This window comes from Adiantum capillus-veneris, chromosome 15, assembly GCF_014529385.1.
Source record: "Adiantum capillus-veneris isolate H3 chromosome 15, ASM1452938v2, whole genome shotgun sequence".
Classification (NCBI taxonomy): Eukaryota; Viridiplantae; Streptophyta; class Polypodiopsida; order Polypodiales; family Pteridaceae; genus Adiantum; species Adiantum capillus-veneris.
In genome coordinates this window covers 84,373,483-84,391,555 of record NC_140945.1, presented here as the reverse complement: position 1 = coordinate 84,391,555, position 18,073 = coordinate 84,373,483, and the positions used below count along the sequence as shown (strand labels likewise).

At 45.3% G+C, this 18,073-nt stretch overlaps 1 protein-coding gene across 1 annotated transcript in view; it reads right to left on the bottom strand.

The window, feature by feature from the left end:
• The window catches only part of LOC147440995 (uncharacterized), a 60,053-nt gene extending 42,261 nt beyond the window's left edge, over positions 1-17,792 (bottom strand). Inside the window, exon 1 of the mRNA XM_086482767.1 lies at positions 17,524-17,792. Coding sequence (XP_086338893.1) covers positions 17,524-17,639 — 116 coding nt within the window. The 5' untranslated portion in view covers positions 17,640-17,792. The remainder of the gene's footprint in view (positions 1-17,523) is intronic.
• Positions 17,793-18,073: the final 281 nt, after the last annotated feature.

The window sequence follows — 18,073 nt, the reverse complement described above, 5'->3', positions numbered from 1 at the left end:
TCTACCCCTTTCATGGTGGTAGCAATGCCGCGGTGACCCGTAAAAGGTGGACAGTGGCATTCAGTCATAACCTTATCCCTCAACGGCTATGTAACACACAACATAGTCTTTCTTATCAAGTAGCCTTCCCGAAGGGAGTATCCCGCTAATGTCTCCCCATCCCGTATCCGTGTGAAAATATCTGCAAAATCTGTATCTGTGGCATACTGATCGACCATATCCTCGAAGCTCCTATGATGTATCGCGGAAATAGCCAAAACCAACGGTTTCCGAGACAAAGCATCTGCCACCACATTCTTTTGTCCCTGCACATGGACATCTGGAAGTGGAACTGTGACAAGATGTTCGCCCACCGCATCTGCTTTTCCGAAAACTGCTTCTGTGACAAGAAGTAGCGCAAACTCTGATGGTCTGTAAACACAGTAAAATCCGCTCCAAGTAGGAACTGCCGCCACTGAGTAAGAGCATGGATAACCGCCAAAAGCTCTTTCTCATAGAACTGTGCTGTCATCTCCGGCCTAGAGAACAAACGGCTCTCGTAAGCTATGACATGGCCTTCTTGCATGAAGACCGTACACAGACTACGACCACAAGCATCACAATATACTTCAAATGACTTCTGCAAGTCCGGCAAAGTCAAAATAGGTCCCGTAGTCAATTTCTCTTTCAATGTCCGAAAGGCAGTCACCTCTGTGGGTCCCCACGAAAAAGGTACTCCTTTCTGTGTCAAGGTATGCAAAGGGGAAGCAACCTCTGCAAACTTTCGTATGAACCGCCTGTAGTACGAACACGGTCCCACGAAGCTTCTAACTTCATGGACATTCCTCAAATCGGGCCAATCACGGATAGTCTCTATCTTGGCCGGGTCCATTTGCACTCCTGCTGTGCTGACACAAAGTGTCTTAAAAAGTGTATCTTTGGTAGGAAAAATTCACTTTTCTTTGCATTAATCACTAACGTGTGATATCGTAATGCCTGAAAGACTTGAAGCAGATGATCTCTGTGTTCTGCCTCATTCTTGGAGAAACAATGATGTCGTCAAAGAAAGTGCCAACAAATAGCCTGTACTCTCGAAAAATCCTATCCATCATCCGGTTAAATGTCGCAGGAGCATTGGTTAAGCCAAAAGACTTACCAAAAACTCAAATAACCCAAAAGTCGTCCGAAATGCTGTCTTGTAGACGTCTCCCGGCACTATCCTGATCTGATGATATCCACTCTTCAAGTCAATCCTGCTAAAGCACGAGGATCCCTGTAACCTGTCGAGTATATCATCGATCCTAGGAATCGGAAATCTGTTCTTGATGGTGATTTCATTGAGAGTGCTATAATCGATGCACATTCTCCAAGATCCGTCTTTCTTCAAAACCAACAACACTGGAGAGCAATACGGTGAAGTACTAGGCTGGACAAGACCCTTTTCCAAGAGGTCTTTCACTGGGTTCATAATCTTTTCATTCTGTACTCGGCTCACACGGTAAGGTGGCCGATTCGGTGGCGTGCTTCTAGGTATCAAATCAATGGTTTGATCTTCATGCCCTCTAAAAAGCAATCGGCATGAGTGTGGAGAAAAATCTTGGCGTTCTTTTGATCAGGTCAAAACATATTCAACCTTTATCGAGCGTTCAGTTCTCTCCCAAAGAATGAGTATTTGGGAATGAGTAAGATACTGAAGTTCATCAAGTACAATCTCTAAGCCCTTCATTTATCAAAGTCGCTTTCTCGGCCCGGTAGTCAACCACGGCATAGTTCTTGTGGTACCAAGGGATCCTGAGTAGAACGTCACTCGCGTGCCTTGAACACCCCTGTCGTTGCAAACGAAGTTTGCCAATGCTCGGTGTAATGGCAACATCCCATCCGGGTGCCACTCGAACTACCTCCACCTGTGGCGTCAGTCTGTCGGGCGTAATTCCAAATCGAGCCGCCAATTCCAAGTGAAAAGAAGTTGGCTTTGGCTCCTTCAAAAGAGCTTCCTGATCCTTCACTTTGCCCCAAAAAGCGACAAAGTTTGTACTTTCATTCATTTGATTCGGTGCAAGTCCCACGCCATGTGGTACCAGTTCTTCTTTTCTATCTGCCTTTTCTGCCACATTCCTCAGCTGCTCTCTAACTCTCAGACCTGTGGTCATCTTTATCATTCTTCTGTGCCTTTTTAGGGCACTTCGCGGAGATATGTCCATGTTCCCCGCATCCAAAGCACTTCCCCTCTCTGATGAAGCGAGCTCTCTCCTCAGGAGTAAGCTTGGGTCGTGCATCATTTTTCTCTTGGTTGCTCTTTTTTCTTTCTACTTTCATTCCCAGAAGTCTGTTCGGCTCGTTGTGTCATAGCCTCATCTGTGGGGTAGGTCAGACTGCCAGAGTGAATGGCAAAGCCCCGCGTCGCATGACTCATCAACTCCTGAATAGAAGCTGAGTTCTGTTCCAAGCAGTGATCTCGGATCTCTGTAGGTAGACCCAAGGCAAACCGCTCAATCTGTTCTCTGAACGAGATCTTCTTGAATGAAGAGGCGGATAGAAAAGAGCTCCACAATCTTTCACAATAAGAATTCACTCTATCGCTCTTGGTCATCCGGAGATGGTTCCAAGCAGCTCGTATATCTCGCTCAAACTCTTGAGTCAACCAAGAAGAAATATAAAGCCTCTTGAATTTCAGCCATGTAACTGGCACAGTCTTGCTTAATAGAAGCGTGGACCACCAAGTACGAGCATTCCCCTTAAAGTAAGAGGCAGCTCTCCGAATCTTGGAGTGCTCTGAATAGTGTCCTCCCGCGAAAGCGATGTCAAACTGCTGTATAAAAGACAAAGCCTTCGAAGCATCTGAGTATCGTGACAAGCTTTCTTAAACTCTCGGACTTTCTTGCTTTTATCTTCGAGAAAGTCATACTGGTTGGCTTTGTAAAAATTCTTCTTGTTCGCATAAAACTTTCCGTCATCGGAATCTGAGTTGTCTGCAGGCGAGTCCTCAATAGAACTGTCAGTCTCTGGGCGAGATGTAGTCTTCTTTGCCTTTTTCTTGCCCTTTCCGAAGCTTTGTGTCTTGCTTCTCTTTTTGCTTTTTCTGTCTTCTTCGCTCTAATCCGAGGAGCTAGAAGAACTGTCAGAAGAAGAAGAAGAAGAAGAACTGGGTACTCCTTCAAATCGAACACGCTTCTTCCGTTTCTTTGCCTTGTCAAATGTCAACCGACGACCCAAATATCCCGGGAAGTCAGTGCCTTTCTTCTGCTTTTTGCCGTGCTTTTTGCCTTTCTTTTGCACGTAGAAAAGCTGAGCAATCCGTGCATCAACCACGTTCTCCAGTTCCTTCTCCGTATATTTCTTGGAGGCAGAAGGTTTCTTGAGAGCGGGTTTCGGGAGTGGTGTTGTGGTTCTCTGCCACTCCATCTGTACCTCTTCCAAAGAGGTCTGGTTCATATATTTTGCCATCTTCGGGTCCTTGGCAAAATTGAGCATCATCTTTGTTGCATCGCCGATCAACTGGCAACGCTCCATCTCTCGCCGCTCCGCCTAAGTAGGCCAAGGCGGGCCATACTCTCTACCGGAATCTTCGTTGTGATCCCAGCCCGCATCTCCAGATGCAGAGGGAGTCGACTGATCATTGCCTGAAGCCATAGGTGCCGCGGAAAAAAAAAAATCGAGGATCGGATTTCCCGTAGAAGAGAAATCGGCCGTGCTCCGATACCACTGTAACAGACTTGGACACTCCAAGTCAAGAATCAACCGCGACAGCACCAAATAACCACTTCAAAACAATTCACAGATCACAATAGATTTGCACTGGCCCGGCGGAGTTCCGTGCCTAGAGATATTGGCCCCAAAGACTGGCGCCCCTTTCGGTATTTCTTTTTGTATTAATCAATCATCAAAGTACAAGAGAGCGGTTAGGGTTTCACTCTCAGACTCTGCGTCCAAATGCTCTCAGAAGTGAGACCCTCACCACTTATTTAAAGGTTACAAGGGATGCCCAAAAGCAGAGCCCCAAAAGCTTTTAAAATCAAAAGCAGTAGTCCTCTCTCTCTCTTAAGAGAGTCTTTTCTTTTTTTATATAAAAAAAAGCAAAATTCGCGTCGCTCATCATTTCAAAAAAAATAATAATAATAATAATAGCCTCCGCGATTTCCGAAAATCAGGGTTTCTGGCAGAAATTAGGGTTTCTGCTATCCGCCACGTCATCACTTTGTGACATTCAACCTTTATCCAGCGTTCAGGTCTCTCCCAAAAGAATGAGTAAGAAATTGAAGTTCATCAAGTACAATCTCTAAGCCCTTCATTTATCAAAGTCGCTTTCTCGGCCCGGTAGTCAACCACGGCGTAGTTCTTGTGGTACCAAGGGATCCTGAGTAGAACGTTACTCGCGTGCCCTGAACACCCCTGTCATTGCAAACAAAGTTTGCCCATTCTCGGTGTAATGGCAACATACCATCCGGGTGCCAGTCGAACTATCTCTGCCTGTGGCGCCAGTCTGTCGAGCGTAATTCCAAATCGAGCCACCAATTCCAAGTGAAAAGAAGTTGGCCTTGGCTCCTTCAAAAGAGCTTCTTGATCCTTCACTTTGCCCCAAAAGCGGTAAAGTTTGTACTTTCATTCATCAGATTCGGTGCAGGTCCCACGCCATGTGGTACCAGTTCTGCTTTTCTATCTGCCCTTTCTGCCACATTCCTCAGCTGCTCTCGAACTCTCAGACCTGTCGTCGTCTTTATCATTCTGTTCTTTTTGTGCCTTATTAGGGCACTTCACGGAGAAATGTCCATGTTCCCCGCATCCAAAGCACTTCCCCTCTCTGAAGAAGCAAGCTCTCTCCTCAAGAGTAAGCTTGGGTCGTGCATCAGTTTTCTCTGGGTTGCTCTTTTTCTTTCTACTTTCATTCCCAGAAGTCTGTTCGGCTCGTTGTGTCATGGCCTCATCTGTGGGGTAGGTAAGACTGCCAGAGTGAATGGCAAAGCCCTGCTTCGCATGACTCATCAACTCCTGAATAGAAGCTGACTTCTGTTCCAAGCAGTGATCTCGGATCTCTGTAGGTAGACCCAAGGTAAACCGCTCAATCTGTTCTCTGAACGAGATCTTCTTGAATGAAGAGGCGGGTAGAAAAGAGCTCCAGAATCTTTCACAATAAGCATTTATTGTATCTTTCTTGGTCATCCGAAGATGGTTCCAAGCAGCTCGTACATCTCGTTTATATTCTTGCGTCAACCAAGAAGAAATAAAAAGCTTCTTAAATTTCAGCCATTTAACTGGCGCACTCTTGTTAAAAGAAGCGTGGACCACCAAGTACGAGCATTCCCCTTAAGGTAAGAGGTAGCTCTCCGAATCTTGAAGTGCTCTGAATAGCGTCCTCCCGCGAAAGCGATGTCAAACTGCTGTATAAAAGACAGCCTTCGAAGCATTTGAGTATCCTGAAAAGTATCAAACTTGATCGAGTGGCCACCTTCCTTAAACTCTCGGACTTTCTTTCTTTTCTTCGAGAAAGTCATACTGGTTGGCTTTGTAAAAATTCTTCTTGTTCGCATAAAACTTTCCATCATTGGAATCTGAGCTGTCTTTAGACGAGTCCTCAGTAGAACTGTCAGTCTCTGGGCGAGATGTAGCCTTCTTTGCCTTTTTCTTGCCCTTTCCGAAGCTTTGTTTCTTGCTTTGCTTTTTACCTTTTCTGTCTTCTTCGCTCTAATCCGAGGAGCTAGAAGAACTGTCAGAAGAAGAAGAAGAAGAACTAGGTACTCCTTCAAATTGAACACGCTTCTTCTGTTTCTTTGCCTTGTCAAAAGTCGACTGACGACCCAAATAACCTGGAAAGTCGGTGCTTTTCTTCTGCTTTTTGCCTTTCTTTTGCACGTCGAAAAGCTGAGCAATCCGTGCAGCAACCACGTTCTCCAGTTCCTTCTCCGTATATATCTTGGAGGCAGAAGGTTTCTTGAGAGCGGGTTTCGGGAGTGGTGTTGTGGTTCTTTGCCACTCCATCTGTACCTCTTCCAAAGAGGTCTGGTTCATATATTTTGCCATCTTCGGGTCCTTGGCAAAATTGAGCATCATCTTTGTTGCATCGCCAATCAATTGACGACGCTCTCTCTCTCTCTTTGCTCCGCCTGAGTAGGCCGAGGCGGGCCATACTCTCTGTTTGAATCTTCGTTGTGATCCTAGCCCGCATCTCCAGATGCAGAGGAGTCGACTGATCATTGCCTGAAGCCATAGGTGCCGCGGAAAAAAAAAAATCGGGGACCGGATTTCCCGTAGAAGAGAAATCGGCCGTGCTCTGATACCACTGTAACAGACTTGGACACTCCAAGTCAGAAATCAACCGCGACAGCACCAAATAACCACTTCAAAACAATTCACAGATCACAATAGATTTGCACTGGCCCGGCGGAGTTCCGTGCCTAGAGATATTGACCCCAAAGACTGGCGCCCCAATCAATCATCAAAGTACAAGAGAGCGGTTAGGGTTTCACTCTCAGACTCTGCGTCCAGATGCTCTGAGAAGTGAGGCCCTCACCACTAATTTAAAGATTACAAGGGATGCCCAAAAGCAGAGCCCCAAAAGCTTTTAAAACAAAAAGCATCAGTTCTCTCTCTCTCTTAGAGAATCTTGTCTTTTTTTAATAAAAAAAAAGCAAAATTCGCGTCGCTCATCATTTTTCCAAAAAAAAAAATCAGCCTCCGCGATTTTCGAAAATTAGGGTTTTTGGCAAAAATTAGGGTTTGCAGCAATTTTAGGGTTTCTGGCAAAAATTAGGGTTTCTACTGTCCGCCACGTCATCACTTTGTGACAGGTACTAGCAATGGTTACTGGGAATGGAACGCCAAGATCTGCTAGAAGAGAAAACGCCGAGGAATAGGAGAGGATAGCGATGGTCTAATGCTGAGCGGAAAGCTCTTACTGCCTCTTCTGCCAATTACTGCTAACTTGGGTTTGCTTATATATTAACTTAGCAAAATTGCCCTACCTACTATTGTTGGAAAGTCACTTAAAAATAATAAGTGAAAATAACCAAAAATATGAAAATAGGCTAATGTACTCGAAAATTCCCCTAACTTATGCTAATGGATTCTGCTGGGAATTCCGATGATCATGTTGTGTGCAACCGGAGGATATGCATCGATGTTAAGTGACTGGGTATGCACAGTCTATGAATAGACTCACAAAAGTGCCAGATCACTGCTAATCTAAACTGACTGGACTGACAGGAACCCTGCTATGGTGTAGCTTGTCCACGGACACATAGGGTTGGGATGTGTCACGTGACATCCCCTCCTTTTCAAAGTGAGGTAGTGGTACCGAACTGTATGGCGTCAAGGGAGATCGCCAACAGTATCCGAAATCCTGGAAGGGACTCTTCGCCGGCCCACTCTGATGTGTGGGTCGTGCGGTACTTGAATAAAGGTCTGCAATGCTTGCTTCTTTGGGCCGCGCCGAAAGCGACTCAAAGTCTTCTGTGGCTCCTTTGATGCTTCAACTTCGTCGAGTATCCTGTTTCTTTCGTCTTCAAGAATCTCCATGGCTGAAAATTCTTGAAACCATCTCCAACACAAAACCATGAATATACCTATTCCATATAAAGTGAAGGAAAAAAATCTTGTCTTTTCTAAAGACTGTGTATGCAATGTAGATGAACATAGAGACGGAGTGACAACCCGTTCATCAAACACATGCAAACAATGAGGTCGAATCGTTTCTATTTGATCGAAATCAATCAACTGTGGCAAATCAGAATGGAAATGCCCATGCTTGGTGCTCATACAATCATGTGCTCTTTCGGAAACTGTCTCATGCCACGGAAGAGACATGGAATGTGACTTCCTGACATACAAACTTTTCATGAACAATCCGCTTACATTCGTGCTCATCCATGAGAGAAACGTGCTCAACATACAATATGTCATGCCTAGTAAAAGGGATCACATAACGATGTTGACTAAAATACAGGAAACCTTCACGAATGAAACACTCGAACAATGCGTACATATCGATCATGCGAACATATAATACTTCCTGTGAGGTTTCTTTGGACCAAGGCTCGAGAGCCAAGATCGCTTCTTTGGGATCTATCGAATCTTCTTGTGGGGGTTCTTTGGACCTCGACTTGAAAGCCAAGATCAGATCTTCGTGACTGCTCGAATCTACAACGAGGTTAGCTTCGCTAGAAAAAGCATCCACTAACACATCATCCTTGTGAACAATCACATCATCTTCATGCAAATCATCATGCTTGTCATTGTCATCCAAATCATCATGAAAATCATTATCCTGCAAATTTTGTGTATCATGCTGCGGAGGAAAAGAGATTGAGAGAATCTCCTTATCCCGAATCCTTTCAATCTTGTCCTGCATATTAGCAATGAGAGATGGAGAAGGAACAATGTCCATTCCATGAATAATAGTAGGAGAATCACTTTTGGCATTGAGAGTTAAAGTGTTAGCCTCCCAATCAACGAGAGGGTTCAGTTCACGAAACCATTTCATGCCTAAAATCATATCACATCCCGAGAGAGGAGAAACAACAAATCTTCTAGTGAAGGCAGTCTGTTGAATTGCAAACAACACATCAAGGCACTCCTCCGTGATGAGAGCGTCCATACCGGGACGAAAGCCAGAGACCTCGATAGGAGATCTCGGACTAACTTCGAGGCGGGCTCTCTCAACAAGAGAGGAACTGATCACATCATGCATACTACCTTGGTTAAACAATATGAAAAAACGGTGCCTCGACGTACGATCGTAACATTTAATGAGAGAATCATCAATGGGAGGGTCTTGGGAAACTTTGGGCACACCCGTGTTATCATTCATTGCATTGACAGATGTAGTCGGTGTTGTGGGTTCTTTAGATTCATTTGATTCAAGCTTAGGACATGTTCGCTTTATGTGAACCTTAATGTGACAATGAAAACAACGACCTTACTTAGAATAAGTGCTTTGTTCTTCCGACGTGATGTATCCTCCAACAATTCCTTGTGCTACCTTTTCATCTGGAGTAAGCTTAGGTTTAGCAGTTGTGTTAGCCTTACCCTTAGATTCATTGGAAGAATTCTTTGATGAGAGACTGTTGGAAGATTGGTTAGAAGAGTTATCATTCTTACCATTCTTACCGTTCTGAGGGTTCTGAGAAGTCTGCGAGGTACTTGTGGAAGTCTTGTTTTCCTTAGGCTTTCCCTTGTTGTGCTTCATCTCCTGTGCGAGAGCAATCGCTACCGCCTTGTTGAGATCGATTGGATCGAATACCTCGACATCGTACTTGATATACTCGTCCAATCCAAAGAGAAAAGCCTCTTTGCGCTCATCATCCGACATACGTAATTGGATACCTAGCTGCAAAAGACGATTAGAAAAAGACATAACCGGCATACCATTTTGCTTGAGAGCGTGCCAATCGTCCTTCAATCGTGCGAGGTACTGAGGTGGCATAAACCGCGCCTTGAGCTTGTCTTGGAAATCAGCCCAACTAAAAGAGAAGGACGTGAAATCGTCGGCTGCCTCTAGGTGTGCAGCTAGCTGTGCCTCTTGCCATGTGTGGTACCAATTGATGGCATCACTGGCAAGGTACATAGCTACCGTCAAAACTTTGCTATTTCCTGTCTTCTTAGTTGTCACAAAATAAGCATTAAATTGATGCAACCAAGAATGAATAACTGTAGCATCCATCTTACCGTCATACTTACTGAAAGTCAACTTTTTTGTAACTGGATGGTTGGAATCCGTGTCGTGGCTTGCGCTTCTTGACGAACTCCCACGATCTTTGGGTGGTTCGGTCTTCGAGGCTAGCAATTGGAAAATAAATTCTTGATTGCGAATCTCCCTTTGAGCTTCTCGCTCGGCGTCCCTTTCTGCTTTGCGTTCATCGCGCTTGCATTCGAGAGCAAGTCGATTTTCTTCTTGTTGTGCGGCCGATCTTGCGTTTCTTTCGTCGCGCTCGAGTCCTTGGCTGCTTGGTCTGCGGCCATTCTTGCAATTCCGTCCTCGCGCTCGCGGTCCTTGGCTGCTTGGTCTGCGGCCATTCTTGCAATTCCGTCCTCGCGCTCGCGGTCCTTGGCTACTTGGTCTGCGGCCATTCTTGCAATTCTGTCGTCGCGCTCACGGTCATGAGCAAGGCGCTCGCGTTCTAAAGCAAGGCGCTTGTCTTCCTGTCTATCCATCATGGCCATCATCTGCTTGACCATTGCCTCCATAGAGTCTGGTGCACTTGGTGGAGTAGATGGCAAAGGGGAAGGGTTGACGAAATCATCTTCGGGTGGGGACGAGTCTTCGTCGCCTCTCTCATGCTCATCACCTATATGCGAAGTATCCATTCCGCTTCGGGTGACGACCATGCACTATGATCTTGGGGTCTTAAGCTCGCGAGAAACTTGGGTTCTTGAGGGTCTTGAGGTTCTTGAGGTCCTTGATTCGTGAGAATCTTGGGTTTCTTGAGGTTCTTGAGTCTTGAGGGTCTTGGGTTCTTGGGGTTCTTGAGGTTTTCTTTCGCTTGCAAATCGCGTTGGAGAAGGATCTTCTCTTCACCGGAGTTCTTCTCCTTTCTGCGGACGCACCCCTTGGCGGCCTTGCGCTCACACCAAGGTTGCTTTTTCCCACCTCACGTCAATTGGCCGGCCGCTAAGTGCACAGTCCACTCTCAATGAGTAAAAAGAGACACAAGGGGAGGCTGGACAAGCCCTTCTTTCTTGGGATTCCTGTCACTCTTCAACAAAACACGATTAGGAATTGCCACACCCAAGTAAACTTAGGTTCGTGCGATTGCAACAAGCAAAAAAAAAATTCTTGTGGTTCTTGTGGTTCTTTCCTTGAGTAATGCAAAACACTTCCAAAGCTCTGATACCAATGTAAGGTGCAGCGGAATGAATGTTGTATTTTCTCAAGATTAGTGATCCTTATTGCTCAAGGTTCCTTTAGTTCTTAGGGAAAGAGAGAGCTTTCCGTCTTATGGAGAATGCTATGATCACGAACAAAGTGAGTGGATATTGTGCATGCAAGTGAATGAGACTGAGAGAAGGAGAGAGAAGAGATACGACACCCGAGAGGTTGTAAAAACCCTCCTCCGAAGGCCCCACTCTCGTCGGTGAGAGTGGTCTACTTTGATTGCACAAAGGTATACAATGCGTATACAATGGACTGATGCAATAGGACTATGCCGATGACGACGACGGTGATGATGACGGCGACTTAGCTGAAATCTCTGATCTTCTATTGGCTGATTTTCGTGGTTGTCTTGGTGGCTGAAAATGACTGTTTTCTTGCTGTTTCCATGGCTGAAAATGACTGGTTCATTCGGGGCTGAAATGATGATGAAAAACGCTGATGCATCTGCTCTTCAGGCTGTGTTTTAAGGTCACTACTGTATGCTGAAAACGCTGGTTATGCAGGCATATCCATGCTGAAAAACGTTGGTGTGAAACGGGTCCTAAAGCTGAGCAAAAACGCTGGATGGATCTCGCTTGCTAGCGTTTTTGAATGGGCTGAACTGGCTGCCTTGGTGCTAATGGAAAAAACGCCAAGATCTGGAGGGTACTGGCGATGGTTACTGGGAATGGAACGCTAGGATCTGCTAGAAGAGAAAACGCCAAGGAATGGGAGAGGATGGCGATGGTCTAATGCTGAGGGGGGGTACTGCTGAGAAGTTGCCTGTTGAGCGGGAAGCTCCTGCTGCCTCTTCTGCCAATTACTGCTAACTTGGGTTTGCTTATATATTAACTTAGCAAAATTGCCCTACCTACTTTTGTTGGAAAGTCACTTAAAAATAATAAGTGAAAATAACCAAAAATAGGAAAATAGGCTAAATGCACTGGAAAATTCCCCTAACGGATGCTAATGGATTCTAATGGGAATTCCGATGATCATGATGTGTGCAACCGGAGGATATGCATCGATGCTAAGTAACTGGGCATGCACGGTCTACGAATAGACTCACAAAAGTGCCAGATCGCTGCTAATCTAAACTGACTGGACTGATGGGAACCCTGCTATGGTGCAGCTTGTCCACGGACACATAGGGTTGGGATGTGTCATGTGACACTTGTAAGCTCTTCATTAAGCCTCTCATTCATTACATTACATTGGGGATAATAGGGGGTCGTAAACCTATGGCGCAAATGAAGCTTCTCACATAGATAATCCACCAGCTCTCCCTTGAAACTTGGACCCTTGTCAGAAAGTAGCTCCAATGGCATGCCAAATTTACAAAAAATATCTTCAAATAGAAATTGGGAATATCTTTACTTGTGGTTTGCTTAACAGCTCCACCTAGATAGATAGTCAACAGCGATAAGTAACATTTGTCTCTAGTTGTTATAAGTAGAGGACCTATTGCATCAATACCCCATTTCTCAAACATATCATAAGCCACAATGGTGGCTCTAACTTCTAATTTAAGAACCCTAGTTCCCATGCTTTGGCATTCTTCACAAGACATGCACCAATGATGGCCAACACGTTGGATGTTTAGCCACACATACCCCTCCTGCAAGATTTTATACGAAGTGATCTTTGAAGCAAAATGACCACCACAAGAACCTTCATAATTCTCCTCTGAAATTCTATAGATTTCATCTTTCCATGACACCCTTCTCATCACAAGATCAGCCCCTTTCACATACAAGGTATCACCAAGCAGCACATACCTTTTGGCATGAAGAAGGAAGGCATACCTCTTTGATTCCTCCAACTCCCATAGACCTATTTGCAGAAACCCTTCTTCCCTCTCCAAAGCTTCTCTTCCCAAATAAAGAGGAGAATCAGCCCTTATCACATACAATTGGCCAATTGAAGCTTGTGTTGCACCATGTGCTTCTTTATTCAGAGACCTATCGACATGCCTTGAACTCCAAGCTTCAAAACGCTTAAACAAATTCTTTACTTGAAAACACACATTTTTCAGCCTTGGATTCCTACTTTGCCACACCCCAAGTACTTGCTCAACCACCAAGAGAGCATCACCTCTTACCCTCACACAATGGATGCCAAGCTCAAGACAAAGGTGTAGTCCTTTCTCCAAAGTAGCATGCTCAACCTCATTGTTGCTTTGTGTTGTAAGCTTCAAACTCCTTTTGGTTACCAAAGCACCTTGAGGATCATAAATTACAACACCTACTGAAGCTTCACCATGAGCAAAGGTGTAGCCCTTTCTCCAAAGTAGCATGCTCAACCTCATTGTTAATTTGTGTTAAAAGCTTCAAACTCCTTTTGGTTACCAAAGCACCTTGAGGATCATAAATTACAACACCTCCTGAAGCTTCACCGTGAGCTTTCATGGTCATCAAAAACGATAAATAGGCATTGTCTATGTCAGGAGCTTCTATGTGTTGCTTCTTCACGGCATTCTCCTTAATAAGAAGAGTGTTTTCTTTATTAGTAAGCAAATCAATCATTGTAGCCCTTGTACTCTCCTCAACAAGAAAAGAGAATTGGAATTCTTGTAGCTCCGCAATCCACTTCATGAGTCTCTTTAATAAAGTGTCACGTGCGCACTACACTTGCGCCATGTCGACAAGCTTCTGCTACAGTTTAGCGTCAGTCTTAGCTTACGACCTAGCCTTGCACTTTGTGAGCCTCTAGCAAGACGTGCATGCCCAAGCAGGTCATAGTTGCATATCCTCACTTGCACAATTAAGTTACTTAAGCATATAGGCATATGAACATTCACTTAAGTCATTTATTAATAAGTGACTTTGACATGACATTTATTAAAAGAAGGTAGGGCAAATGGCTAAAAGACTTATAAAAGAAGCCCTTTGGACGTTGGAGAAAGCAGAAGAGGCAGACGACAAAGTAGTATCGACAACACCCTTCTCAACAATACTCACCAACCATCAACGTTTTCAACCAGCCTTGGCGTTTTCCCTCAATCTCTCCCACCAGCGTTTTTCACCCCTAAGCACCCTGAATTCAACGATTACCCCTTGCGGATCAACAGCGTTTTCAGGTCAGCCACCAAGACCAACGTTTTCAGTTCTTCAACCATCGTCGTCTCAGCGATAGCAGATCAGCCGACAGCGTCGTCGTCGTCGTCGTCGTCGTCATTGCAGTAGCAAGCCTCTCAAACAGCACCCATTAGCACCTCAACAGCACCGCAATACAAGTATCCCTCATCGTCGTCGTCGTCAACGCAACACCTCGGCATCTAGCACCACTTGCGTTTTGACTTGGCTCCTGCCTAGCTCAGTGTAGGGATCATCGAGACCTCTGTGTCTTTAGCACCCAAGTACCTTCAGTACCCAAAGTACCCGCAGTACCAAGCATCCGCACAACCAAGCACTTCAGTACCAACATCCATCGCAGTATCCCTCAGCACCTACCGTAGTACCCTTTACCCATAGTTACCCGGAACCCGGAACGGGAACGGGAACGGCAACGGGATCCCCGCGGAACGGGGGAACGGCTAGGGGTCCGGAACGGGAACGTCGCAGAACGGGAGGTATAAAAAACACCCAAATAGTGCAATTTTTAGCTCCTTGTGTTTAAATACAAGGAGTATTAGAGTGTTTTGACTCTAATACTCACAAAAAACTCGTTTTGAAGACCATTCAACCTTGCTATGACTAGATGATGAGAGAGAGAGAGAGAGAGAGAGATGGAGAGGGAGAGATTTGAGAGAGTGGGAGGGAGAGGAAGAGAGCTTGAAGGCTTGAAGCCTTGAGCCTTGAGAGAGTGAGTCTTGAGAGGGAGAGATCTTGAGAGTGAGAGGGAGAGAGCTTGAGCCTTGAGGATTAGCTTGTGAAGAGAAAGGGGGAGGGGGGTGCATTTTATGAGTCCTTGAGGCCTTGCACACTTTCAAAAGAAGCCCAAACATTTACTTCAATTTTTTCAATTTTTGCCAAATTTGTTTGTAGCCGATGGCCGTTCCACGGGCATTCCGGAACGGTCCGGGGGCGTTTCGGAACGTTCCGGAACGGCCGTTCCGGTTTGCATTGGCCACCCGGAACGTCAAACATTCCGGGACGTTCCGGAACGTTCGGGAAGGGAACTGCCCCCCGGAACGCGGGCTAGGGGGCGTTCCCCGGTAACTATGCCTTTACCACTTCAGCAGTACTCATAGAGACCAAATATTGTCCTGAACGCAGTCTTATGTACATCTTCTGGCCTAATGCGTATCTAATGGTACTCACTCTTTAGGTCTATCCTTATAAACAATGACGCTCCCTCAAGCCAATCAAGAATGGCATCTATCCTCGGTATGGGAAACCTGTTCTTGATGATAGTTTTAATCAAGGGGCGATAGTCAATGCACATGCGCCATAAACCATGCTTCTTTTGCACTAGGAGTACAGGCGAACAAAAAGGGGACGAACTAGGTAGAATCAGCCCCTTCTCTAAAAGCTCGTTGACCTGACTCATAATCTTTCTGTTGGGGTGCACTAACCCTGTATGGTGGTCTATTCGGTGAACTAGAGCCTGGCACAAGATCTATGGTATGATCCTCGAGCCTATCAAGAGGTAACTCCCCTGGATAATCTTTTGTTTGTAAGTATCCACCATAGCATGCAACCTGTAACACCATGGGATACCCAATAACACATCAAAGCCCTCAAGTGGCATAATATGAAATTCTTCTATATCTACATAACTCTGAATGACCTCAGCATGCCAAACCTGCTTCACGTGTCATACCCATCTCCTCTGCACAAATACCCAACTTTGATGCCAATTCTGGTGATATGCAATTTGCACCGGCTCTTGGATCAATGAAAACCAACCCTATCTGGTCTCTAACTTTGCCCCAAGCTCTGCACAGTTCCGTGGCATTTTTGTTTGGCTGGTCACCAACCAAATCTGGGACAAGTCCTACACTGGACTTTGGCTTCTTTCCTTTATGCTCTAACTTATCATCCTTATCCTGTGACTTCTTCTATGAACATTCATTCACAAAATATCCCTCCTCTTCACAAATGTAGCATTTCTTGGCCTCTCTTAGAGCTTTCCTTACCTCAAAAGATTTGCCAGAAAAATGAATTCTGCCCTTGTCCTCGATCACCTGTTAACTTTAACAAAGCACTGCAAATCATCACGCTACATGAGACAAAGGAGAAGGCAAGCTTTCCATTAAAGTTGTGAACCTGCACCCATTACTCACACACACACACTGTAGATCACAATGAACCAAAATCAACCTGCTCTCTCGCTTTTGGGTGTCAAATCATCACGCTACATGAGACAAAGGAGAAGGCAAGCTTTCCATTAAAGTTGTGAACCTGCACCCATTACTCACACACACACACTGTAGATCACAATGAACCAAAATCAACCTCCTCTCTCGCTTTTGGGTGTCCCAGCTTTTGGGTGTCCCAGCTTGGATTGACTCAGTGTTGACCTGCAAGTTGCTCTCCTACTGCCAAGTGTCCAGTTTGCCCCTTTGGTTAAATTCCCTAGTTCCCACCAACTTATAAAATTGTAAGTGACTTGTCGAGTGGCTCAAATTCCTCCTAGCGCACACGGACTTCCATACTCATCAGAATTCAATACTAACTGGCCCGACCAGTCCCATACCGACCAACCTAAACTCCCGATGTGAGAAACCTGTTCGGTCGTAGCCGTTTCACACTGGCCATGCAATGTCCACCAAAGGTTCCGGGAAAAACAAGTGCAAATAAAATAAGTAAAAATATGTAATCCATGTTTAGAGAAGGCAACAAAAAAAATACACCTCCTGGTGACACTCTCTCCCTCTACACATCTCCATTGCATTCTCTCAGCCCCTCTCTGCAAGGAAAAGTAGAAGGAACGATCATTCAAGCAAAAAGAAATCACTAACGCTAGGAATTACAGAAAGGATTTTGTGTAAGTGTAAACTAGATCTTCACCATATTCAATTCCGCTGCACCTGACAGCAATGTTCTACAAAGACTCTCAACCTAGGAACTAGAGTCTCGCCCGTGCCAGCCTACCGGGTGGCTACATACATGGTGCATACCGCCACAAAAGGTACATGTGCCAACCATACGGCCGCCGGGATAGCCACAAAACAGCCCTCATTCCGTGTTCAGCTCTTGAAGATACCAGAGCCATCGCTGGTAAGAGTTGGAACTCTAACAAGGGGCACCTGTCCGTGCCTTGAGAAGGGAACTCCACCCCTGTGTGTCTTGACTCTAGTTCCGCTTGTTGGTTTTAGTTTAGTTCAGCTTGTTGGTTTTAGTTTAGTTCAGTTTTGTTGCACTAATTGCAATGCCTCTTCAATTGACCAGTCGGTTGAGAGAGAGAGAGAGAGAGAGAGAGAGAGAGAGAGAGAGCTGTAAACATACCAAGCTGAGGTTTCCATATGAACCTAACCTTAACCCTGACCCTCTGCGCCATCTCTACCAGTTCATAAGCCATAGATTTTAATCGTAGCCTTTAGACCATGTGTCTTCTTCAAATTTTTTTGGTTGTCCCTTCCGTATGCCATACGACAGAATAATTACATCAACATCTTCAGCACAGCTGAATTGAAATCTTAAACCCAGTACAACGACGTGCTTGTGGTTCTTTCCAATGATTGTCTCTATTCAATATACACAGATGCCCAGATCCAACCTAAAGAGCAAAATGACAGACCAAAATCAGGAGAATACCATGTTGTAAAGACCTTGAGGGATTGCGCAATCATGAAAGAGACGAGGGCGGCCATGAGGGGCTGATTTTCAAAGATGGAAGAGCGACCAGGGCGGAGACCAGAGGAAGGCTCCATTTCCGCTTCTGTTAGCTAACCAAGCAGGCGATGTGCCAGAACGGACGATCAATTAACACCATAGCCAAAGGCTCACACGGATTCCCCTGCGATCAAGAACAATGACTCTTGACCTACAATTAAAAACTGCGAGTTGGTCTAGAAAAGCAGCCGTCGACTTTGTCGTGCTCGCAATTGATGTGAAATGGAGTACGTCATCAACTTTGCACCCTTGGTTTGAGATTTACTGCATGGTAAAATTTTGTAGCTCTTCCCAACGATCCACAAGTCATGCAAGTTGCAACAAGCCCTTCATCAACCAAGGATATTTTGGAACCAAGCTTGCGCAAGGAAGGGTACTCCTTTTGGGAGACCAACTGGTGAATTCTTGTAAGCTACATAAAAAGATGTTGGTTATAATGTTCAGATTATAGCCGCCAAGCTGACGGCTGCTC